We start from the raw sequence: 25,884 nt of genomic DNA on the forward strand, positions 1-25,884 counted from the left end.
AACCAATGCACCGTATTCCAGAGTGGAAGCACAATTTTACAATCGCTCAGCAATATATTAAGGTTCCAGTTTTTTCACATCTTCACCAATACTTTTTAATTTCAGACATCCTAGATGATGCAAAGTTTTATCTCACAGTGGCTTTGATTTGCATTTCTCTAGACCTAACCATTTTCATATCTTTCCACGTGCTTATTGGCCATTGACATAGCTTCTTTGGCAAATACCTACTCCTCAGTTTTTAGTTGAATTATTTGTCTTTTCATTGTTTAATTGTAAAAGTTGTCTTATATTCTTTTTTGTTTGTTTGTTTGAGATGGAGTCTCGCTCTGTCGCCCAGGCTGGAGTGTAGGGGCACCATTTCAGCTCACTGCAACCTCTGCCTCCCAGGTTCAAGCAATTCTTGTGCCTCAGCCTCCCAAGTAGCTGGGATTACAGGCATGCGCCCCCACACCTGGCTAACTTTTGTACTTTTAGTAGAGACGGGGTTTCGCCATGTTGACCAGGCTAGTCTCAAACTCCTGACCTCAAGTGATCCTCCTGCCTTGGCCTCCCCAAGTGCTGGGAGTACAGGTGTAAGCCACCACACCTGGCCTGTTTATCTATTCTTGATAGCAATCCCTTATCAGATACATGATTTTGAAACATTGTCTTTCATTGTGTGAGTTGTCTTTGTTGAAGAAACCGTTTTTTTCCCAGTGAATGGTCTTGGTTCCCTGGCCAAAAATCAATTGGCCATAGGGATATAGGTTTTGTTTTTGCTCTCAACTCTAATTCCTTCATCTATGTGTTTATCCTTATGCCCTTGCCATGCTGTCTTGATTTCTGTAGCTTTGTCGGAAGGTTAAAATACGGAAGTGTGAGTCCTCCAACTTCGTTTCTGTTTTTCAAGATTGTTTTGGATATTCTGGGCCCCTTGAATTTCAATATGAATTTTAAGATCAACTTGTAAATTTCTCCACAAAAGGCAGCTGGGATTTTGATAGGAATTGTTTTGAATCTATAGTCAGTGTAGTTTTAAACTGTATCTATTTATGAATTAGGTAGAACACATTTTTAAGGCCATTTGCTTTTCTTTTTCTAAACTAAGAACTTATATATATTTGGCTCTTTTCTTGTGGGTGTCAGTTCCAGTTCTGTTCTTGTACCACTCAAATTATGTTTGGAAACAAGACTAGAGGGATGGGCATGTTTCATAATTATATTGGAATATTGACTCATATACACTTTTCTCCACGATCCCCTCAAAACGATTGGGTGCACTGGTGTTATGATAGAGAATATTCGAAACAACCAGACCTAAGCAATTAACCTGAATTAACAGGAAAAAGAAATTCTAAACTCTTTTTTTCCCTCTCCTCAGAAGACAAAGTGGTATTTATTGAAATCTCCATCGATTGAAAAATGTTCCAAAATAAGTTTCCTTAAAATAGCCAGACAACTCATCCTTGAAAGAAAGTCATTTCGCAAGATTTACCAATTTATTCTTAATGTATATTTTTCTATCAGTATTTTTTTCTTCAGATGTTTTATTTCCCTGTTCTTCATGCAGATAATTTGTAGAATTCTTGTCTTCCCTGTTTTGAAAGAATTTTCTTTAGTTTTGTGTGTGTTGTCTCTCTCTTTCTCTTATCTAATGTAAGCTTACAATTATTTATGCTTCTCTTGTATTATCCAATTTTCTACCTCTAATTTATAGGTCTTAAATTTAGCCCGGTCATGTCGCTTGGAAGAAAATAGCTTAGGTATATAGCCATGCCTTGGTTAGAGAAACAAATAGCTTCTGGATGTGTCAATGCCAGCAAATGAAGTGTCACCACAAGGGCATCCAATGACAGACAGGGACCACTTTCTTAATCCATTTTGTGTTGCTATAAAGGAATACCTGAGACTGGATCATTTATTTTAAAAAAGAAGTTTATTTGGCTCATGGTTCTGCAGACTATGCAGGAAGCATGGCATAGGAATCTGCTTCTGGGGAGGGCCTCAGGCTTCTTTCACTCATGGCAGGAGGTGGTGAGCTGGTGTGTGCAGAGATCACATGACAAGAGGGGAAGCAAGAGAGAAGGAGGAGGTCCAGGCTCTTCTTAACAACTGCCTCTCTGGGGGAACTAATAGTGAATTCGTTCATCCCCATAACCCAGGGAAGGCATTAATCTTTCATGAGGGATTCATCCCCAGGACCCAAACACCTCCCATTAAGCCCCACCTGTAACACTGGGGATGAAATTTCAACATGAAGTTTGGGAGTGACAAATAGCCAAGTTGTAGCAGCCATCTTGCATACTGATCAAGGGTCAGTGGTCAGTGATTTTGCTGCTCTCTCATCTATGGTAGGAATGAGATTATAAATACAGGCCTTTGAGGGTTTTTCTTCAAAATATGAAGACCTCTTATTCTATTCACCTGGGGTGCTGAAAGGGCCCATTTTCATTCACTCCAAATTGGCTCTCCATGCCAGTGGCCATTATTCAATTCTTGATCACTGAAGGGCTCTGTAGATTGCTAAATGGCTCTGACTGTCCTTGATAATGCATTAGAGAAATGAAAAAGGCAGTGGCATTACAGCATAATTAAATTCAACTCATGAGCAAGGTAAGATGACCATGCTTTTTAAGCAAGTTTGCTCTAAGAGCCTGCTGCTGTCTCTTCAAATCTGTCCCTGGGAGCAGCTCATGTTTTACATCTGTCCAGTCTCTCTCACCTCTTTAACATGTGTTGTCCTGCATGGTGTCCCATCATGATTTTTGGTGACAGGCACAGTCTTGCGGAACATGGCTAAAGACCCACCCCTTGGGATATGCCATAAGGAAAAAAGTCATACATTACAGAGCTTAAATGTGGCATTTCTGCTGGAGAATGGTATGAATGAAATTTTGTTCATTTTTATTTAACATCTTTCTTCTAAAGAGGCCAAAGGAGGCCAGCTTTATACATGTCACTGTGAATCATCTCAGCATCACTCAGAAGTGGTACCGAATTCAGAAAAGCATTTTAATGGTGCTCTTGGCACCACTGGCAGAGAGTACTGATATTTGGCATTTCTGGGTAACCATGTTCTCTAGGCATTTTCCGTTTAATAGTTTCAGAGAAAAAGAGTTACTTCAGGTATGGCTGCAGCTATTTTTTCAAGAAATTGAGGAAAGAGAGGAACTAACCTCTGCATAGGTCCTCTCATGTGCCAGACACTGTGCTAGATGATCAACAGGTATTATCGCATTTGATCCCATGACAGTCCTGTGAGGTAGGTTTTATTATTCCCCCCTATTTAAAATAAGAAAACTGAGGGTCAGTGAGATTAAGATCACACAGCTCTGACACGACAGAAGTGGGCTCTGAGTCCTGGTCCAACTCACAGGCTGAACCCCCTCTTCCACACTCACTATTCCACCCTCATGGAGGCTGAATGAAGAGTCTAACTCAGGATACCCAAAAGGTGGCATAAGGTTTGGCTGGCCCAAGAGACTCCTGTTCCGTACAATCACACTTCTATTATATGCCAAAGGGCCTGTTTTCCCCTATAAGGTTTTAGAAAATGCTTTTCAATAACTTTATGTTTTCTAGAACAAAGGCTATTTATTTCTCACACTCCTAGCCAAGTTCACAGGAAATGGGTCTTTTGTCAGAAGAGGCTAACCATGACAGAAGCCCCTGTTATAAGTGAGATTGCCATGGATCACTTGCGGATGGTATTTTTGAGCCATTTCACTTTTTACAAATGGATCCCAGACTAGAATGTTCATTCAAGGACAAGCTGTGCTTTCTGCTGCTCTATAAGCATGAGCAGAGAATGGGAGTAGGAGAGAGCAATACAGGAGTAGCTGAGGTCAAAACAGAAGACAGAAAGCCAAGGGTGTCTTGGAAATTGTCTTGGAAATTGATGGCTGTATCACGTCAGCTTCATTGATGGTGCTGGGACTGACCCATCGCAGCTGCCAGAGCTGGAAGGGAGCTCAGAGATCACCCTGCATAATCTATTCATTTCTCAGATGGAAAAATTGAGCCATTGGAGATAAAGTGACTTGCCCAAAGTTAGGCAATTAAGACTCCCCACTTCTAGTCCAATGCCCTTTCCATGACACCACAATTATTTCAAGGTTGTGGAATGGTAAATGGCTTATAATTTTTCTATTTTCAATCTAATATATGATCTATTTTACATATATCATTTTTACTAATGTGAAATTTTCTTGAGCAAGAAATAAATTCTTTTATTTTAAGCCAGTGAGATTTTGAGGTTTGTCTGTCATCATAACATTACCTGCCTGTCCTAAATAATGCATGTGCCTATTGAGATGATTATGTACTTTTTCCTCCCTTAAAGTATTTATTATATTACAATATAAGATTTTCTGATGTTGAGTTATCCTTGCATTCTTGAGATAGCCTTTATATTATGGCGTAGGAATATATATATATGATGTATTTGATATATATATGTATATATGTTACACTTAATTAACTAATATTTCATCTATTTTTGACTCTAAGATTACAAGTGAGATGGGTCTATCATTTGCTTTTTTGTCCTGTTCTTGTCCCATTTTGATATTCTGTTATTCTAGATTCATAAATTGGCTAATTTTTCCTCATTTTCTATTCTCTGAAACAGATTGCTTAAGATAGAGATGGCGTATTCCTTGAGTTTTGAGCAAAGGGGAATTGTAGCATAGAATGAAGTTGGAGAGGTGAGGAGAAGCCAGATAATTTAGGGTCTTGAAGGCCACCATAAAAATTTCAGATTTTATTCTAAGGTCATTGGGAATCTATTGAAGGATTTAAGCTGCTGAACAGCATTATGCTCTTTTATGTACTTTAAATACAATCATACATTGCTTAATGATAGTGATATGTTCTGAGAAATGCATTGCTAGGTGATTTTGTCGTTGTGCAAGCATCATAGAATGTACTTACGCAAACCTAAATGGTACAGTCTACTACACACCTAGGCTTTATGGAATAGCCTATTGCTCCTAGGCTACAAACCTGTACAGCATGTTACTCTCCTGAATACTGTAGGCAATTGTAACACAACAGTAAGTTTTTGTGTATCTAATCATAGAAAAGTTACAGTAAAACTATGGTATTATAATCTAATGGGACCACTGTCATACATGCAGTCTGTTGTTGACCAAAATATCATTGTATCACTGTGTCCATTACCTGAAGAATGCATTAAGGTGTTTAACAATGAAAGCAGAAATATTTAGAAGACTACTTAAGCAGTCAAGTTAAGAGATGACAGTGGCTTGGGCTAAGAGGTGACGGAGGAGGTAGGAGAATTGAATTGTCATGATGTGATATTTATTTAAATATATATTGACAAGATTTGTTAATGGATTATATAAAAAAGTAAGGAAAAGGGAGAGATTACAGTTTGCTGGAATGAAACCTAGGCTTTCACCTGTGTAACTGGGTAGAGAATGTCCTAATTGCTTATGTGGAGAATTCTAGAAAAGGAATAATTTTGGGAGTGTAGGTAGATAAACCAGTAGTTCTATTTCGGAACTGAATAAATAGAAATGGCTGTTAAAGGAAATTTGAGTTTGGAGCTCAGGAGAGAAATCAGGATATCATAGGTCTATTGATGGCATTGAAAGCCATGGAAGTGGATGAGATCACCAAAGGAGAGAGGTGAGACAGAGAAGAGGTCCCTGGGGCAGGAAAAGAGGTGAGCCAACAAGAGATAGAGCTTATCCTCCACAGGACTTGAGTTGTTCTCTGGTGTTCCTATTTGGAGTCTGGATGATTCTCCACGTACTTGGGCTGTGAGCATTCAGAAACTTGTTAATTTTGTTAGGCACAATGTTGGTGCTTAATAAGTAAAGGTTTGATTGATTCATAAAAAATACTGTTATTTCTGGGGCACATGCCTTGGAATCAGCAGGAGCTCTTATAGACAACTTCCCTGGCCTCTCTCTCTCTCTCTCTGCAGTGGTTCAATGGGGGAGATGTCAGGTCCTCTTCCCTTAAGTATATCCTGGCCTAAATGTTCTGCTTGTGGTCAAGGTAGAATTGTGTCATCCATGTTTGGGAGTCCATATCATGCTTGTAAGGGGTGGGGAATTGGGTATTCAACAGGACTGCATCTGGTACACATCACATACAAGTCCCATGAGGGAGAGGCAGCCTCAGGCCAGGACAAATCTGAAGGCCTTGAATATCATATCCCTCGCCCAGGGCAGGGATTGTTAATCAGTCTCAATATTCCTTCTGCTGATCTTTCGGGTGCTTTCAGCTCTTTCTCAACACAAAGTATTCTGGTTGGCTGAACCAAAACAAAAGCAAAAGCTTTTTTGTCAATCAGGGAATAGACAGATGTTGGATTTAAGAGCTGGGGTGTTTGGGAGAGTTCAGTGGTATGTGTTTAGCTGCTCAAAATGATCAAAAGATATACCTCCAGGGTTTTGGCGTGCTGCAGGGTTGAATCCCAGGCTAGCCTAAGAACCTTGAAAAAATCTTGAGAAGATATCTTGTCTTCCAAATATCTTGTTAATGGGTTGGTTCTATTGGTCAAAGATAAATAACACTGATTTTTATACCTTGAAAAATTAGCCCTGGAATTACTCATGATAAGAAAAAAAAGTATTTTCTGAGAGTCTAATATTTAAGGATATTGGAAAACACCACCTGTGTCAAGAAGATTGAAAGCTGCAGAATGGTTGGATAAAGTACAATAAGAGAAAACTTACACAGTGCAGATAGAAACTCAAGTTCCTAAGCTCTTTACCACAGATTGTGTGTAGCCTTTCAATTACAGAGTTATGTGTTGGTGGTGACTTCTTATAAAATGCAAAGTTGATAGGCATAATTAACTAATTCAAGAACGAGTTCCTAAGTGTTTTTCTATAAATTTCAGAATTCTACAAATTAAATAATTTAAATAAACATTTTCATTCCTTCCTCTTTTTTTCTTTTTGCTATTTGTTTCTTTTTAAAAGCAAGTGTTAGGTTTGTAGAAATTCGGTAGTGCTAATTCTTGATTAACTGGAAGAGCTCAGAAATATTTATAAGTAGAAATGATGGAGAATCAAATACATGGAGAATAAAATAACTATAAATGAGTTCTTGTCTTGGCATGAACAGACACCCTCTTACCCTAAACAAGACAGACTTTGCATCTTCTGAGGAACTTCAAGGTGCTGACCAGCAGATACATTTAAGACACCATGTGACAAAGACCTACCTCGTGATAGGTAATCCATGATAACACATACTAAATGTTTCTTGGTGTGCAGTGAAGGCTAAAGCAGCTTTTCTCATAGTCACACTTCAGCAATGACCACCATAGCCCCTTCTGTCTCTCCAATGTTCCAAGCTCAATAAGTCCCCTCTGCAACAGAGGTCTTCCCTGATACTACCATAACTCAAAATGAACTCAATGAGGGAATTTATTCTTGGTATCAGTTATCTGTCATTTTCCCTACTTCATGCCAATCTTGTCCCAATTTACATTAAAATCATATTCTAAGTCCTCTTGGGAAAATGGTAGCATTCAGTTTTCTTTTTCTTTTTTGTTTGAGACAGAGTCTTTCTCTGCAGCCCAGGCTGGAGTGCAGTGGTGCGATCTTGTTCACTGCTACCTCTGCCTCCTGGGTCCTGGTTCAAGCAATTCTGCCTCAGCCTCATGAGTAGCTGGGATTACAGGCACATGCCACCATGCCCAGCTAATTTTTGTATTTTTAGTAGAGGCGGGGTTTCACCTTGTTGGTCAGGCTGGTCTTGAACTCCTGACCTCGTGATCCACCTGCCTTGGCCTCCCAAAGTGCTGGGATTACAAGTGTGAGCCACCGCGCCCGGCTGGTAGCATTCAGTTTTCAAATGATTTCCTCGTATGTCATCTCATTTTGTAGTCAAAGAATATAAGAATTGGAAGTAACTTTTGTGGGCACCTAGACAAGCATCCTTAGTGTAAGAACATCCCCTCTGCAACTTTTCAAACTGGGGCCATTCAACTTCCCTCAGACACCTTCACCGATGTGCAGTTCACTCTTCAACTAAGGCCACTTTGAACTGCCCTAATTGTTAGAAAGTACTTCCTTCTGTTGAACTGAAATCTGTCTGCCTTAAACTTTTATCTATTAAATTTAAATTTGTCCTGTGGGGCTTGGCTGTTATGTTTGATTCTTTTCCCACAGAAGAGTCTTTTAATGTTTTAAGAAAATGATTGCAAATCACCCAAGTCTTCTCTTTCAGGGACAAAATGTCTTTTATTTCTTCCAGTCATCAGAGTGACTTTGAGCACCTTTGCCATCCTTATTGCTTTCCTTCAGCTTCATTAAGACACTCTTTCAGTGAATACCTACTTTGCTCCTGCTGTGTGCCTGGCACTGATCTAGGCACTGAGTGTACAAGAAAGGTGCAATAAGTAGTGGAAACAGGACAAAATCTCTATGCTCCTGGATCTTACATCACCGAGGTGGGGTCGGAGCATACATGAAGGATTTATAACCTTGGCATGTGCCATCCAGGATGTTCTAGACATGTCTGCACAAAGCATTGATGGGCCCATTTTCTAACACCTCCATTCATTTCATCGGTACTTCTCCATCACTATATTTCTAGAAATGCAATTTGTGCTTATATTATCTTTTTTTGGTAGATGTGTGCTCTTTTTGAACAATATAGAGTTTGCTCTCAACCACAAGCAAAAACCCAGTATCTTTTGTCATTCAAACTGATGTTCAGTTATATTTTCTCCATGCTGTTTAGTGCTAACCCAGCCCTCTCTGTTTGTCTTGGTTCCAGCTGCTATAACAAAATACCATAGAGTGGGTGGTTTATAGACAACAAATATTTATTTATCACAATTCTCGGGGCTGGGAAGTCCAAGATCAGGCTGATAGCATATCCAGTGACTGGTGAGGGCCCAATGCCTGGTTCATAGATGACCATCTTTTTGCTATGTTGTCATGTGGTAGAAAGGTTGCAAGGGAGCTCTCTGAGGTCTGTTTTATAAGAGCACTAATCTCATTCATGAAGTTACCACCCTCATGACCTACTTACCTCCCAAACGCCCCATCTCCTAATACCATCACTTTGGGAATTAAGATTTCAACATATACTTTCTGTAAGGATACAACATTCAGACCATTGCACCCACTGAAGTATAAGTCTTAATATTTATTCTTGCTAAATATCATCTTACTTGTTTCAGCTCATCTTTTCAGCCTGCGCAGATCTTCCTGGGTCCCCATGCCATTAGCTCTTCCTCATAGCTTTGTGCCACTTATACATCTGATTGACCACGTGAGTTCACCGTGCCCAGGCCCAGATAGGACAGGGGCATTCTGAGGGCAGTGCTTCGAGTCCTCCTCATGGAACTGCCTTTCTAGTGTGTCCTGCTCAGTTCATCAGTGCTCTTTTTGCCAGTCTCACTCAGCCTGTTATGAGTCCAATGAACTGTTACTCAACCCTGTTTTACCAGTATATTTTCAAAGCTAAAGCAAAATGTCCTGTCAAGTGCCTTGCTGAATAATATGTATTGCCTTAATATAACCCTCATTTGACAGTTTAGAGACCATATTTAAAGAGGAAACGAGGCTAGTCTGAGATGAGGTGTGACTGGTGAACATTCAGAGTGGCTCATTGTTCACCACTTTTCTGTTTAAGGGTTTAAAACTCATCCAATTACTGACTGGTTAAAGCTCATACTTCCTGGCTGGGCACAGTGGCTCATGCCTGTAATCCTAGCACTTTGGGAGGCCAAAGCAGGTGGATCGCCTGAGCTCAGGAGTTCGAGACCACCCAGGGCAACACGGCGAAACCCTGTCTGTACTAAAATACAAAAAATTAGCTGGGCGTGGCAACGTGTGCCTGTAATCCCAGCTACTAGGGAGGCTGAGGCAGGAGAATTGCTAGAACCTGCGAGGTGGAGGTTGCAGTGAGCCAGGATTGCGCCACTGCACTCCAGCTTGGGTGACAGAATGAGAGTCAGTCTCAAAAAAAAAAAAAAAAAAAAAAAAGAAGCTCAAACTTCCCAGCATAGGCTGTAGGTTCTGCATAATCTGTCCACAAGCTATAGACCACCTTCATTTCCATCCTCCAATCCCCATACGTCACTTCTTCTCTTTGAAATCAGCCATGCCAAAATTTTGCAGTCCATCAAGCCTTTGCCTTTATTCATGCTTCTGTGATTTGGCACATGTTATTCCACCTACCTGAAATGCTGCTGCGCTCTTCCTCCTTGTAGTCCATCTGGAAGATCCCTGATCAATTTTTAAAGACCCTGCCAAAATGTCCCCTTTTCATGGAAAATGTGCTTTCCTAACACTTTGTATGCACCTGCACTTAACACATTGCACTACAGTGATTTATAGATCTGTCTCTCCTACCTGCCTCTGCCATGGGAAAGGTCCATTCATTCATCATCAAAGACTACCATGATGCTTGGTGTGGTGCGGGAGCTCAGTAAACATTTGTTGAATTTTATTATAGAATTTTCCCATGGATAGGTTCTGGGCACCAATCCAGTTTGTGCATTCATGTTCTCCCTCATTTCAGGCAAATTGACTCTATTTTGCTATCTTTTTTCTCCACCATGCTTTAAAAATTGCTTAGGATTTCATTTCCAAATTCTGTCAGTGCCAATGGCTGGGACTGCTCTGATTCTGGTGATGAACACCATCGAGCACCCTTTTACAATTTCTTCCCTTATTTGGGGTCTCAGTTGCCTCTGAGAGAGTTGCCTCTTCTCACATAATGTGAAGAGCACCATATCTCAATCTAAAGACTAGGGTTTTAGGTCCTGGCTCTAATTCTGTCTCAGTGTGTAACCTGGAGGAAGTAAATTCGCTTCACTAAAGCCCAATTTCTTCATTGTAATTTGAGGGTAATCCCCTTCATTTTTATATTTTATTATTCTAATTATGTCTTCTATCATCTTCAATCTAGACTGTCCTCCTTGGCTAGGAATTTGGAAACCAAATAGGAGATTAGTTCCTCTGCGGTTTTTCACGTCAGGGGAAATGACTCCTGTTGTCCAGCTGCTGGAGCTCTGCTCCCATAAGCTGCCTGGTAAGAGCCCCAGGTATGGCCTGTTCTGCTATGCCTTGCCCTCCTATGGGGACACTGCTTCTCTCATCTCTCACGGTGTCATTCGGATCCAGTCATCTGGCCTGTTTCTACACTCTGGACACCAAACACGACTTGCTGGATGGACTGTTTTCCATCATTGTAGCTACAGCTGCTCCCAATATCTGCTCCACAGAATTGGTGGTTAATTTCTAGGCCACTGCATCTCTCGATATGGGCAACATGACTACTGCCAGACCGTCTTTCCAAATATTTAATTTGCCTTGGAATAAAAAGATTTTCACAGCAGAGCAAGACAAGGCAGATAATACAAATTTTGTTTTATGGCTAAGGAAACAGGCTTAAAGTGGTCAAATTACTTGCCCAATGCTACCTCGATTTTAAGCAGTGGAGACAGGTTAAAGCTCAGACATTTTGACACCTTCTCTAGTGGTGTTCCATCATGTCAAAAGGGCAGGAACAAAGTTTCAACATTTCGGTATTCCTTCACAAACATTATACCGCAACTCATTCATAATATGTGCTCAATTAGGCCAGGCACGGTGGCTCACACCTGTAATCCCAGCACTTTGGGAGGCCAAGGTGGGCGGATCACCTGAGGTTGGAAGTTCGAGGCCAGCCTGACCAACATGGAGAAACCCCATCTCTACTAAAAATACGGAAGTAGCCAGCGTGGTGGCGCATGCCTGTAATCCCAGCTACTCAGGAGGCTGAAGCAGGAGAATTGCTTGAACCTGGGAGGCAGAGGTTGCATTGAGCCAAGATCATGCCATTGCACTCCAGCCTGGGCAACAAGAGTGAAACTCTGTCTCAAAAAAAAATGAAAGAAAGAAAGAAAGAAAGAAAGAAAGAAAGAAAGAAAGAAAGAAAGAAAGAAAGAAAATGTGCTCAATTAATTTGCCAGTTAATTAAAAAGAATATGACATTTTAAAATTGGGTAATTTTGGAAATACTCCAGATCAGAATTTAAACATGTCAACTGGAATGAGCGAGGAATAAACTCATGAAGAAGACAAAGCTTAATTTTTACTTCTTTTTTCTTTATCAACTCTCTGACATTAGTATGGAATTTCTAATTAGAAGAAAAATGGCCACGAACTGGACAAAAGGATAGTAAAAGCGAAGAATAATTCATTAATGAGGATATTGTGCTGTAAATAATTGAGAGTTGATTACAAAAAAGAAGATATTTCTTTAAAACTTGTCATTTGGGGTAAGATTTCCCAAACTATTTTGCTTTATTCCATGCTGCTTATATCAATCTTAACTCAATTATCTCATACAATTCCAATGTAGTATTGTGAACACTATAATCCCTTTAACATTGTTCTCATCTCTGTACTTGCCCCTGTGTCACTTATAATTCTTTCGCACAATAAAACCTCAAATTAATAAAGTGCTTCTCTTAGAAAATCAAAATGCTTTCTCCACGTTACCATTTAATTACGTCTCAAAGCATTCCTCTGTGAAGTGGGTGTGTGTTAGGAAGAGGAATTAGTCTTTCTCATTATGACACATAGGAAACAGCTTGGAAGAGCAGATCATTTCCATCCACAGGGGAACCTGATGCTAATTCAGTTCAGTTCGAAGTTGTTGACTGGGTTCTTCCAGTATACCCAGTTTTCAAACAGAATCATGCTAATGGACTCAATCACCCAGTAACTCAGCACATAATTACTGGATACCTATATATCAGAATTTATATATATTCTGATATATACTATATATCAGAATTTGTTCTAGACGTTGAGGATATAGCAGTGTGAACAGAAGAAGAAAAATCTGTGACCTTATGGAACTCAAATTTTCCTAGGAGGAGACAGACATCAAACATAGATAAATTGTACAGTATGTTAGAAGGAGACAAATGCTCTGAAAGGCAAGTAAATCAGTGTAAGGAGGAAGCAGAGTACAGGGAAGGTACATTGTTTTCTATAAAGTGGATAGAGTAGCCCTCACTGAGAGGATGCCATTGGAGTAAAGCAAGAGCATTCAAAGCAGAGGGATCAGCCAGTACAAATGCCTGGAGGTGGCAGCATGCTTGGAATGTTCACAGAATCCAGGAGGGCAGTGTGGCTGGAACAGAGTAAATAAGATGGAACGGGGCACAAATTGAGGTCAGATGTGGCAGAGAGTGCTCCAGAAGTGCCTCTTTCGCATTTTAAAGACATCTTGCCCTTTATGCAACATGGAGTGTTTTGGAGGATTTTAAGTAGAGAAGGGCCGTGATCACTCTGGCAGCTATGTTGAGAACAGACATAGGTGGGAAGGGATGCAAGCAGAGACCAGTTAGAAGGTTACTGCCTTCAACCAAGAGAGATTCAATGGTGCCTTAAAGCAGGGAGGAAGCAGAGGAGATGTTGCGCAGTGACCAGATTCTGGATACAGTTTTTAGGTAGACCCAATGGGACTCACTGATGGAACTCTATGTGAGCTGTGAGAGAAAGGAAGGACTCTCATCTTCTGAATGAGACTGGTTCCTCCTTGAGGACAAAAATCACCTGTTATATTTCTTTATGATCTTTGTAGAAACCTAAGAAGGCTTCAGGCACAATAAATCCATGACTAAGTTTTTGTTAAATGAAAAAAGGAGGGAAAAAGCAAGTCTATATCAATAGATTTTGGGTTCCTATACCCATAATGATTTGCAAAAATAGACACTATTTCCTGTATTTCCACAAAATCTTAAAAATTGACTATTTTTCCCAAGGTAACGCTACTGAAGCTAAAAAAAAATCTTGAAATGTCTTTGTTTGGGCTGGAATTCATTACCTTGATGAGGTAACAGGTCTTTTATCTGCTATTTAGAAGTTCTGCCTGGCATGTAAAATGGATGTATTATTACCATTTAATTTGTTTGACAAAAATATTAATAAAATACAAGGCTTACAAGAAAAATAGTAAAATGCTTTGGATATAATGATTGAGAACCACATATTCACACGGTTTTTAAAGAAAGAACCCCCCCCAAAAAAAAACTACTCCACAATATCTATACTTTCTTTTTTATTCTTGTTTACAACATAAAGGACTCCATTATCTAGAAAGAAAGCACAAAAGAGAACATGTTGAATCTTATGATGGGTTTTTGGAGATGACCTAGTCTAATTCACTAAGTTTATATTTGAAAAATACCAGTCGTAGAAACGTTAAGGTGATAGACATAATTTTGTTTCCAATATACAGTAACACAAATTCTGAGTAGTCTAATGAGGACTAACAAATAACAGTAGAAAAATTGTGAAATATGCTATTTCTTGAACCTTCCTTCTTCATGTTTGCTTGGCAACAGTAATTAGCCACGAACAATCTTGAGTCATAACTGCCCAGAGAGCACGGTGAGAGGTAGGTGTGTGGAAGGATGGCAGATGAGGGAGAAAATAGAATGAGAGGCACCTTGATGGGAGAACTCTAGCTTTTTTAAACTCATACTGTTGCTAGGAGGCATTTGTGCGTAATTTTTCACAGGGCTTTACAGTCACACACAGGCATATTTGAGTCAAGACTCTGATATTTAGAAGGTGTGCGACCATGGCCAAGTTTCCTAACTAGGACATTGCTGTCTTTACATACCTTATAGGGAAGTTTTGTCAGCTATGGTAAGACTATTTTTAATATGGTTAGAGACAGCAGGAATTCAATACATGATGTTTTTATTACTAGTAATTTTCCTAATGGGTTTCAGCATTTCTTGCCTTTGTGTTTGAATAGAAACTCCTTCACCCTTCATATAGTAGATATCCTGCTAGTCCTTGAAGAGCCCGGTTTGAATGTCAATCTCTCCTTCAGTAGTTCATACACTGTCATTCAGTTTTTCACTTACATGCAGCTATTTGTCTCAAGATCTTATCTACCTAAGTTGGATTTCTTGTAGAATAGTGAAAAGAACCCAGAAGTCTTGGATTTGAGCTCTGCCAGCCACTCTTTCATGAAAGTGGAACCATTATGAATATAATGGAATGAGGGATGTATTATGAGAACTTACACAATTGTTGAGAAGGTTATTTTCCAGAAGAAGGAATTCACAGATCTGAGGAAAGTCACTATTGGATTTCCTGAGGTCCTTGTGTGGATGGGCAAGTCAGAGCTTCCAGGGGAATCTGGGAGGCCTGCCACATCCAGGAGGGGGACCCTGAAAGAAAGCTGGAAGAATACTCAGTGAAAAGCTTTTGTCTTTGCCTGGCTACTGCCTCTTTGGATCCATGTTAAGGCCCTTGTGATGGGTGTGTGGCTACTGTCGATCAGCTGTGCTGGAAATTTGGAAGATCTGGGTGTGAAGTGGGGGAGGGCCAGGACATGCTAGAACCCTCCAGGTGTCTGCATGTGTTGTCACAGCAAACTACAAAGACCTTGAGAGAGGAATAGATACTGTTTCACTCTGTTTCCCAAATCTTGCAAGAATTCGTCTTTGGGCCAACCGTACTTACATGCATACACTTACATGCATATACTTACGTGCATACAGGCAAGAGGATCCTGAGAAACATTGTTCCAGCTAATGCAGTCCATAGAGTACAAACCACCACTGCCACTTCTTGGCTATGTTGGTTGTATTGGGAAGTTGACCCAACCTTTCTGATCCTCTCCTTCCTTATTGTTGTATTGATGTAAATGAGATAACTATTATAACTATAGGGTCATTCGTAAGAATTAAATAAGATAGTGCAAAAAAATCCATTACAAAATACGTAGCTGGATGCAGTGGCTCATGCCTGTAATCCCAGCATTTTGGGAGGCCAAGGTGGGCGAATGACCTGGGATCACGAGTTCGAGACCAGCCTGGCCAACATCTCTACTAAAAATACAAAAATTGGCCAGGCATGGTGGCACGTGCCTGTAATCCCAGCTATTCAGGAGGCTGAGGCAGGAGAATCACTTGAACCTGGGAGGCAGAGGTTGCAGTGAGCAGAGACTGCACCACTGCCCTCCAGCCTGGGTGACAGAGCAAGACTTCATCTCAAAAAAAAAAAAAAAAATTGCAAAATACAAAAGAACCTATCAGATTACTGTTACTAGATACATCCATTCATTTCATTAATGTATGTTTATTGTGCATCTACTATGCACCAGCAACTATACTATGCCTAGGATCTGAGGCAGTGACAATATCCTTGCTATCTTCAAGCTGAATCAGGCATAATTAGATATTCAAGTGGAGATGTAAAGTGAGCATTTGACAGACTGGATTTCAGGGGATAGATCCTGGTTAAAAATATACACTTGGAAGTTATTAGTGTTTAACAATGAAATACTAAAATGTATGAGCCTGAATTAGGTCACTTTAGGTACAATGCATGTAAATTGAGAGGAGAAGAGGCTTAATGACTAAGATCCAAGATGCTTCAGAATGTGGGGGTCAAAAAGACAAAGAGGAACAAGCAATGAGAGTGAGAAAAAGCAGCCAGTATTGCAGAAAGAGAAATAATAGAGAGTGGTGTCCAGGTTAATTTATGCTGAAAAGTCAATTCATATGACAATTGAGAATTGACCATCAGCTTAGCACCATGGAGGTCATTTGCCAAAGTGGAACAGGTTCAACATGGAATGGAAAGATTTTGGCATAAAGGGAAGAAGGAAAATAGGGTGGCAGTAAGTGGAAAGGGTGTCAAGAGATATTATATATGTTTATGTGTGTGTATAATTTATATATATAAATTAAATAGAGCCAATTATATATATGATAAATAGAGCTATATATATATATATATAGGCTCTCTATATATAGAGCTTGGGTACAGCTTCCTATGAGGATGGAAACTTTACCCAGAGATGCAAAGGAGGGGGAAGACTGCTTCCTTCAGGCGGTTCTCTCTTAAGAGGAAAATGGTCAAACTGAGTGAGCATGCCCAGTTGTATTTGCAAATTTATTAATCCAAGTCATGAAAGTCACATCAACTTCTCAGGAGCAGACTGAACAAGAGGGAAGAGAGAGGGGTTAAAGGAGGGATAAGTAGATTTCAGCGAGAGCAAAAACGTTAAAGAAATATTTCGAGAAGTCGAAAACGAAGAGAATTTTGCTGAAGAAGATTCTAAGTTCCAGAGGCTACAGTGGAAAGATGTGGGGAGTTGGAGTGGGAGACAGGTCAGACTAGAGTGTGTGTAGTTTGGGACAATGATATTTCTCCTGTAGTACTTGGAACAGGGGCTAGGTTAGATAAATATTTGTTCCTTGAGAGAAACCTGACAAGACCTGCATGGGGCTGGGGTAATACATTGGTCCACACGGACCCCTGTTTGAGTAGAAGTGTTATCTCCAATAAGGTCTAGTCTGCTTAGACCAAGGGGTCAGGAAAGGCTGACCTTGATTATCTTCTCCTTCTGTCCCTCCCTCTCCTCCACACCTGGCCCAGTAGAGGAAGGAAAACTAGATTTACAGCTGATCTTGATTATCTTCTCCTTCTCTCCCTCCCTCTCCTCCACAGCTGGCCCAGCAGAGGAAGGAAAGCTAGATTTACAGCGGCCCAGCCCTTCCCCCTGAAAGCCAGAGGCACAGGTTGCTTTACTACCACCGAGACAAAAGTGATCTGTCTCCTTTATGTCATTCTAATCCTTACAGAAGAATTTGTGGCAGCAGCACGAAGACTATAGCTAGGAGGATCAGCACCTCAGAAGCTCTTTGAAAATTGCTAGAGGATGAGGGCAGTGGGCAAGAGGAAAGTTCCTCTGAGCACCTTCTGTTAAAAGGAGAAGCCAGGCCTTGGGGATGTTCCTTCAGTTTCACAAGTGGCAAGATTTTCACCTCCGGTTGGCAGCTTTCAAATCGTTTCCCATTTCTCCAACTTAGGAAGAAGCTGTGAAAACCGCAGGCAAACGGGGATGAATGATTCATTTGGTCCTGGCCATTTCCTTCATTCCTAGGATGTCTCAATATCTCTCTACTCTGTTATTTAAGCATAATAATAATAATAATAATAATAATAATAATAAATCATCTGCTTCCCTGGGACTTTCAGCGGAGTCGTTAGGCACGTGATGAAACCTTGGTTTGCACGGGGCTCCATCCATCCATTCATCCGTGCATCCGTCCGTCCATCTGTCCATCCATTCACTAGACCACCCACCCACCTACCACCCACCCATCCATCGCACAGCCTTCCTCCCTTTCCGGCTTACACTGGGCGTTAAACTCCGGTCTCTCCAGGCCTCCGGCGCACGTACACACGCGCGGGCGAGCGGGCGGGGTGTGCGGGAGCGCGGGCTGGCCGCGCCGGGGGCAGGACTACAGCCTCCCGAGGGGCGCGAGGGCGGGAGGCCGGGGAGGCCCGGGAGGCCCGGGCGGTGTGGCGGCGGCCGAGCCGAGCCCATCCGAGCCGGCACCTTCGGACGCCCCTGTCCCACGTGACTGTCCCCTCCTCCCTCCTCCCAGTCGCGCGCACGGGCCGGGCGTCTCGACTCCCGCGCGCGCTCGGCTGGTCCCAGTCCCCGGGAGAAGAAGCGGAGGAGGGAGAGAGCCAGCGAGGCGGCCCAGGGGAGCGGGCGCGAGTGGCGGCTGCCGGAGCCGCCTGTGCACGGGCGGCGGCGAGGCGAGGGTGGCGGTCGCCTGAGCAGCTAGAGCCGGGGCGGCGCGGAATCCGCATCCGCCGCGAGTGTGATGAAGCTACCCTGCCTCGCTGCTCCGCTTGCCGCCAGCTGACACCGCCTGCACCCAGCCCGCCCGGGAGGGGAGACGCCGCGGGGCCGTGACCTTGGCGGAGGAGGTAAATAGGGGAGGCGGGCGGGGAGGAGGCAGCGCCACCCAGAGCCCTCCCGGCCCCCGGCCCGCACCCAGCCCTCGCTCTGCGCAGCGGGAGCGTCCGCGGGCGCAGGGCGGCCGCCCCCGGGAGCCCCGCGCCGGGGCTGGGCTACGGGCGCCGCGCGCACCCCGCGGTCCACGGTGCTGAAACTGCTGCCCGGCTCCGGCGGCCGCCGCGGCGCGGGGCACAGGCTCGCCTGCCATTTGCTGCTGCCGTGAGAGCGAGCAAGGGGAGCAGGGGCTTGCCTGTTTTCTCCTCTTTGGCTGGTTGCTCTGGAGGCTTCTGCAGTTAGGCTTTTACCCACGGTGACCCGGGTAAAATGGCCTGAAGGCTTGACCTCCCACTAGTTCTTGTTGCTGGGACATATTCTGGTGTCTTCTTGCAAAAATTAGGCAGGATTACCTCCGGACTTCCGAAGCGAAGTGGGGAGAAAGGAGAGCAGCCGGTGGCTGGCAGCGCAGGCAGGTGAAAGTAGGCGAAGCATATACTCCGGCTCTGTGTGGGAGACCCGGGGGAATAGAGAGGAAGCCCATGCGCTGGAGAATGACACCGGGAATGGGCCTCTCTGATGGGCTGCAGGTGGGGACACTAGACAGATACCTAGGAGAAAGTGTGCTAACCCGCCCCCCACTCCCCCACCGCATCCCCCAGGTGTTGCCTTTCCACCCTTTGGGGAAAACATCACCAAGTTCGGATGCAAGTATTGGGAGAGAAGAGAACTCTGTACTAGGAAAATGCTACCCATGAGTTTTTAGGGTGAGCATCAAACACTTCTCAAAATGAGTATCCAGAAAATGAAGTCAGCTAAAACAATAACCAAATGGCTATTTCTACCTGGAAGATTGTAATTTCTCACAATTCCTTGAGGTTATTGTAGGTGTCAACTTACTTTTTAAAAAATCCATGTCCTGTGTCACTTTCTCCAGCCAGCCCCAGTTCCTAAGAACGCGCCATGTGGGGTGGGTGCTGTGAATGATGATGATGAATCAGGGGAGTCCCACTGGGATCTCACTGAAGTCTCTCTGACCCTTTGCAGGGCACACTGATAACTCTTGTATCTTGAGAGTGGACCAAGTTTTGGGTGACATGGCCCAGGGGAATAATTATGGGCAGACCAGCAACGGGGTGGCCGATGAATCACCCAACATGCTGGTGTACAGAAAGGTAAGAATGTCTTCAGTTTCTTGGAAAACGGGAAACTTCCGGCTTTCTCGATTTTTTCCCCCTCTAGATCAGAGTATGTATCAACTTTGTGGCCTTGTGGATTTCCCAAATCATCAGTGATTACGTACTATATACGTGAAAGTGATCTGACATTCTCAAATGATGCATACGTGGGGAAACACACTGAAGTAAATGAGGCCTCCTCACGTGTTCCCTGCCGGTTTTGAGTAGATTATTCTGTCCTGAGCAATGACAGCACGTTTGGGCATTCCAGATATTTTGGTTGTTATACACATGATTTAGTAGCATCCGTAATAATTTTAGAAGCTTTTTCTTATACCCCCTCTAAACATTTAGGTTATAATAATGATATAAGCATATCACATTTTAGAAATAAAAATAGACCACTTTGCAATTTTGTGGCAAGAGAGACTGTGTCTGTGTCAATGTATGTGGTTTACTAATTTCATTCTTGACTAAACAATTCTAGTCTTTTTTTGTCTTAGCCTAAATTATTTTTTACTTTCTGTTATTTTTATGACTTGGGGTATTTATGGGTATTTATATTCTAGTGCCGTATGCCTATTAAATCATTAAATAATATTTATCTTGCAGAGTTGCTTTTTTTTGGCCACAAATAGATTTGACAGCCTTATACATTTAATAGCAATGCTACTGGCAACAAACTTTTAGACACTGAGCAACCATAATAAAGATGCGTTTAACTATTACGTGTGCTTTTGAGTGATTGCTTAGGCAGCTTCACTCTGGTTATCATCAACAATCTTACTAAAATTAAGGATGCAGTGTTCTTCTGCCCCAATCATTTTTATTGCATTTTATAGATGATTTTTTGAGTATATTATCTGGAGTGCTTATTGGGCAATATTTCTTTAGTTAACACTAACAATGGTAAAAAGGAAGTCATGCTTTGAAACACCCCAAAATTGTTAAAGGCTTTAATTAGAGAAAAGCCCATTGAAGAGTTCAAGATGTTTGCATTTCTTTCTTTTTCAGCAAGGGGATCAGAGCTGATTATGAATAAAGATGAAAGACTATGTGCTACTTTAACCTGCACTAAATCAAAACTTTTCATCCGTGTAGCCCAGAATCATTAAAAGGTAGTGATGAATATGTGTTTGAGGGACTATTGCTATGGCTTTAATGGAAAGATGTACAGGCGACCTGGTACAATGCTAGCTGTTTTATTCTCTAGCCTGGGCGAACAGTACTATACTGTGTACCTATGAATGCATTTATATGTGTCTGAGATAAAACAGTATGATGGGAAAGATGAATTAGAACTTAGCTTTCTATGTTAGTCTTAAAGCATTCCAACTGCATAAATCAGGAAAATAATCCACTTGAGTTTAAATTATTAGTATTGTATTTTTAAGTTAATTGAAATAACTGGATACCTGTCTATTCTATTTAGAGTTGGTTTTGAGAAGAAATATTTTGGGGGGAGTTAGGTGGTTTCAAATAAGTCATAATATTTTGTGTTTGGTAGGACTCTGAGTATTGTAATATGCAAGCTGTGAGAATTTTGAATTCTATCTTATGGGTGTATACAATGTGAAGAGTTAGACTTTTGGTTGGAAAATTATAGTAGTAAGCTATTTCTGTTAGGCTAAACAATTGTATTCCCTCTCTGTTTCCCTTTAAAAGATTAAGGACTGAGTAGACTGGACACCTAATAGTTATCTTCATTAGAAATAAACTAAATATGCAGCAACTAGTGTGTGTCATTCAGTCAGTTATTTTGAGAACAAAAAAAGAAAAAATAAGAAGACAGGGCTTTCAGAAATAGTTATTTGACTGTTTAGTGTACCTGAGCCTCATATTGGTAATTTTGGGTTTACTCTACACAGTGTTGTATAGCATCGAATCGCCATTAATTTTACTTTTAAGTTAACAGACTGTAATGATTTCAGGAAGAAAATGTACTACCTCATTTTTTAAAGCATGATTATTTTGTTGATTAAGCTGGGAACTGCTTGTGCTACTCATTTTTCCCTTCTTTTATTAGCTTTTTGCTTATTATTAGTGACCACATATAACTTACTTTTCAAAGAAAGATTTTCCTGTTAAGTCATTATTGGAAAAAGTAACTCCTTTCAGTACATTTTACTCTTAATGCTTACCTATGGATTGTCTGTCTATTCTTGTATTCTCTGAGCATATATTTTTTGTTTTTCTTTGTGATAGAAATAACAATATATAAATAATATCAGATAATGTATAAAGAGACACAGCGTCCTTGCTTATCATTTGCTAGTTATCAGGTCAAATGGTCTTTATCTGTGTGTAGACATAGATCGTGACATCACGTATTTCGTGTGTCCATTATGCTTCTATTTTTTCTATCTTATATGGGCTTTCCATTCAATATCTTCTCAGTAGAGGCCAAATTTCAATGTGAAGAACAACACAATAATTGGAGAGGGGTGTTGGTTGAATATGTGTGTTAGGATATTTCAACTGCTCTGCCTTCATAAAGGAATAAACACTAGATTACAATGCTTATTAATTAGGAAGTCAATCGAAGACTTAGAAAAAAACTTCAGTTCCAATAGGACATTGCTTAGTAACAGTGGAGAGAAAGGATAGAGAAATTGCTGTTCTATTGACTCATGCCAATTTCCCCTTCTACTTCACTATTGAAGCATCGTTCTTGAAAGTGTGTTCTGAACTGGGAACATTCGTGGTGTTTTCCCTCCTCATGACACCTCCTGTTTACTTATTGCATATGACTCTGATGATTTACACACACTCAAGATATGTATGTGCTGTTTCCATTTTATCTTCATAGGCTATTGGTTTCCAAAGTGGAATACACAGAAAAGCTGGGATGTGTAAATTTCTTGTGTTTGTTTGATGTCTCTCTTATTATCACTATCCTCATACAAATTACAGGAGTTCCTCCAAATCACAGAAAGATTCCAGGGATCTGTTTTCCATGGAGAAGTCCATAGGAATCTTATGGAAAAAATGTACAGCGGATAAAACTCTGATTGTTAATGTAGAGTGGATATCACCCTATTGAAGGGTACAGGTGATGGTAATGTTGCTTCATGATCCGGATTAGGGTTGGTACTTGCAAGTCAGTCTTGGATGTTGGCCAGTAGGTTTTTGGCATAATACAGGGAATCTCAGTAGAGTTCATTTGATGTCAGAGACACATTTTAAAAATCCTTATAGGCAAAGTATTTGCCTTATCAGTTCTTCTGTTTAGAGTGCTGTCTTTTTCATAAGCAGATGATTAAATTACAATGGCTGTGGTGTTTTATGTACTTGAGGGCGTCTTGTTTAAAAACACATAAAATTATGAGGCTTGACTGCTTTTATTCCTGGCACTTTTTAGGCCTCCTTCAGTCAGGCCCCTAACTAGATTAGAACTAGTAGTAATCAACTGCCTTAGGAAGAAGAGACCCAACTAACTCCAAGAGGTGTTGGATTCAGATCAGCTTCTTGAAGAATCTGTAGAGGTGACAAGTCAAAACTCAGTGTTATTTGGTGTTGATGGATCTTAAACACTACCCCCATTTTTGGTCGGCTTTAGACAAAACTCTCCTTTGTGGGGGCAGCACTGGCCGTAAAGAACAACTGAGTACAGGGAGAGACACTCCAAATTTGGTGTCTGGCCAGCATGCTGTCCACTAGACAGTATACATCACTTTCAGTCCAGCAGCTGACATTCCTGCATTTGAAAAACAAAATTTCTAGGTCACCTTGGGGCCAGAGCTTCAAATTGGCTGGAATGCTGGCTTCTCACTAGCAAGACTCCTCAAAATGCCCAATAATTTCTGATATTATTGCAGCTATCATTTATGCTCAAGCTGTCAGAAAAGAAAATGAAAATGTTTTCCTCATTCATTATCTTACTGCAGTAAACATGGTTTTGGAAATAGCAGACTTACCAAGTTCACTGTTCCTCACCCCTCTCCCCCTTCCCCTCACCTTTCTCTTATGCCCATTCTCTCCTCCATTCTTCTGTGCTGTCCCTTCATCCTTATATAGTCTCTTGCTTTGCATTCGTTTGTTTTTATTTTTTCTTTTCAAACCTGACTTAAAGTTGAGGACATAATTTGCACTGTTTATTTAGTTGTAAAGGAGGAAACAATGCCTTTTGGAGAAGAGAATAGATGCCAGCCTTGTTACTTGTGAAGCTCAGGTACCTGAATAAATCTTTCACATACGGAATCATATGGTGGTACTGGCAAAAGGTTGTTATTTTAGGGTTAAGATTGCTCCATTCTGTTTTTTTTTTGTTGTTGTTTGTTTTTTTAAAATAAAGTCAGGGTATTGCTCTGTTGACCAGGCTGGAGTGCAGTGGTGCAATCATAGCTCACTTTAACCTTGAACTCCTAGGCTCAAGCTATTCTCCCACCTCAGCCTCCCAAGTAGCTGGGACTACAGGTGGGTGCCATGATGCCTGTATAATTTTTTTGTTTTTTCTAGAGATGGGGTCTCACTATGTTGCCCAGGGTGGTCTTGAACTCCTAGGCTCAAGCCATCCTTCCGCCTCAGCCTCCCATACTGCTGAGATTACAGGGGTGAGCCACAGCACCCAGCCGTGACTGCTCCATTCTTGAAGAGCAAGACAAGACCACTGGCTTTTCTTATATGAAGTCACAGTGAGAGCTATCACCCAACCAGGAAGAGTACTTACGCTGATTGGCTTGACCTAAGCATTGTCTTTGAAAGCTACTTCTGAAGTCAGCCTGTTTTATGAGAGGAGACATACTTGCCAGAGAGAGGAGTGGCTTGATTTCTTCTCTGGAAGAGACTGGGCCACAGATATTACTAGTCTCTTAGCGTTGAGCTAGCTGACATATTCTACATTAACTCAGTGGGTTTGTCACTGCAGGACTGCCCATCTGGTCAACGCTGAGGGTGTCGATGTTTCTCGCCGAAATCCCCGTTGTGAAAAATAATCTTTGGCTTTTTTTTTTTTTTTGAGATGGGGTCTCATTGTATTGGCCATACTGGTCTTGAACTCTTGGGCTCAAGTGAACCTCCTGCTTTAGCCTTCTGAGTAGCTGGGAGTATAGGTATGCACCACCGTGCCCAGTTGATCTTTAATATTTTTGAACCTTAGTTTTCTTAATCCGTCTGGGTTTACTACATGTTAGCAGAGTGAGGAATATATACAAGGGACAACAAGACAAAGACGCACTAGAAAAGGAAGGAATGTTTGTAAAAGATCGTTATGAAAGGCATGGTCCTTTTAAGCCCTCAGATTTCTAAATTAAGGGCTCAGATGGGAGGCAGGCACTGAGAGAAGTATCTTGCCATTTCTGAAAAATTTTTAAATGGAGTGTCTTTTGTAAATCAGATTATTTGAAAGAAACTTTCTGGACCAAGGGATGTTGTCTACCCTAAACATATTCAGACCTGTTTTTTCCTCAGTGATACTAATACTGACATGTACCCTGAGATAAGATAGGACCATCATTGATATTTCCATGATGATATTTCTTGATGAGAAGTAGATAGAAGGATTTTATGAGTAATCATTTAATGATGAATTTTGGATAATAATTGAGTTTAGAGCAGGAGAGTCTTCCAGGGTTGAGCTCTTCCCTTGCCAGTTGTTGTTTGTCAGTGCTATTTGTGGGATTATGAGAAGGATTTGTGGCCTGAATTTTATTTCTTTTATTTCCCACTTCCAATCTCCCTGAATCTAATTGATCAGAGGAAAGTGCAAATGTGCAAAAGAGAAGCCCTCGAGGGATTTTATTACCTTCTAATAGCCTCTGTGGTTCTAGTGAGTGATGGAAAGCAGGGTATTTTTAGGAAGTGTGGGTGACAGAATGTGATCACTGCAGAGAATGTGGAAATACTTTGAATTTGGACAGTTTAGTGACTTTAATGTTAAGTCTCTTTGAAAACAAGATTGTGGAAAACAAGCAACACAAATAATTGGCCCTTGCTTTCCACTTCATGACAG

General features: G+C 41.3%; 1 protein-coding gene across 11 annotated transcripts in view; it reads left to right on the forward strand.

Moving 5' to 3' along the window:
- The first annotated feature begins 18,398 nt into the window (after positions 1–18,398).
- The window catches only part of RGS7 (regulator of G protein signaling 7), a 599,504-nt gene continuing 592,018 nt past the window's right edge, over positions 18,399–25,884 (forward strand). For 5 of the 11 annotated variants that reach the window (XM_054660839.2, XM_054660842.2, XM_054660845.2 and 2 more), the window contains exons 1-2: positions 18,399–18,731; positions 19,804–19,931. In XM_054660839.2, the coding sequence (XP_054516814.1) occupies positions 19,854–19,931 (78 nt within the window). In that variant the 5' untranslated portion in view covers positions 18,399–18,731; positions 19,804–19,853. The remainder of the gene's footprint in view (positions 18,732–19,803; positions 19,932–25,884) is intronic. The other 6 variants (XM_009441734.4, XM_009441735.4, XM_525113.8 and 3 more) reach the window with 2 other exon arrangements.

Source organism: Pan troglodytes, chromosome 1, assembly GCF_028858775.2.
Source record: "Pan troglodytes isolate AG18354 chromosome 1, NHGRI_mPanTro3-v2.0_pri, whole genome shotgun sequence".
Taxonomy (NCBI): domain Eukaryota; kingdom Metazoa; phylum Chordata; class Mammalia; order Primates; family Hominidae; genus Pan; species Pan troglodytes.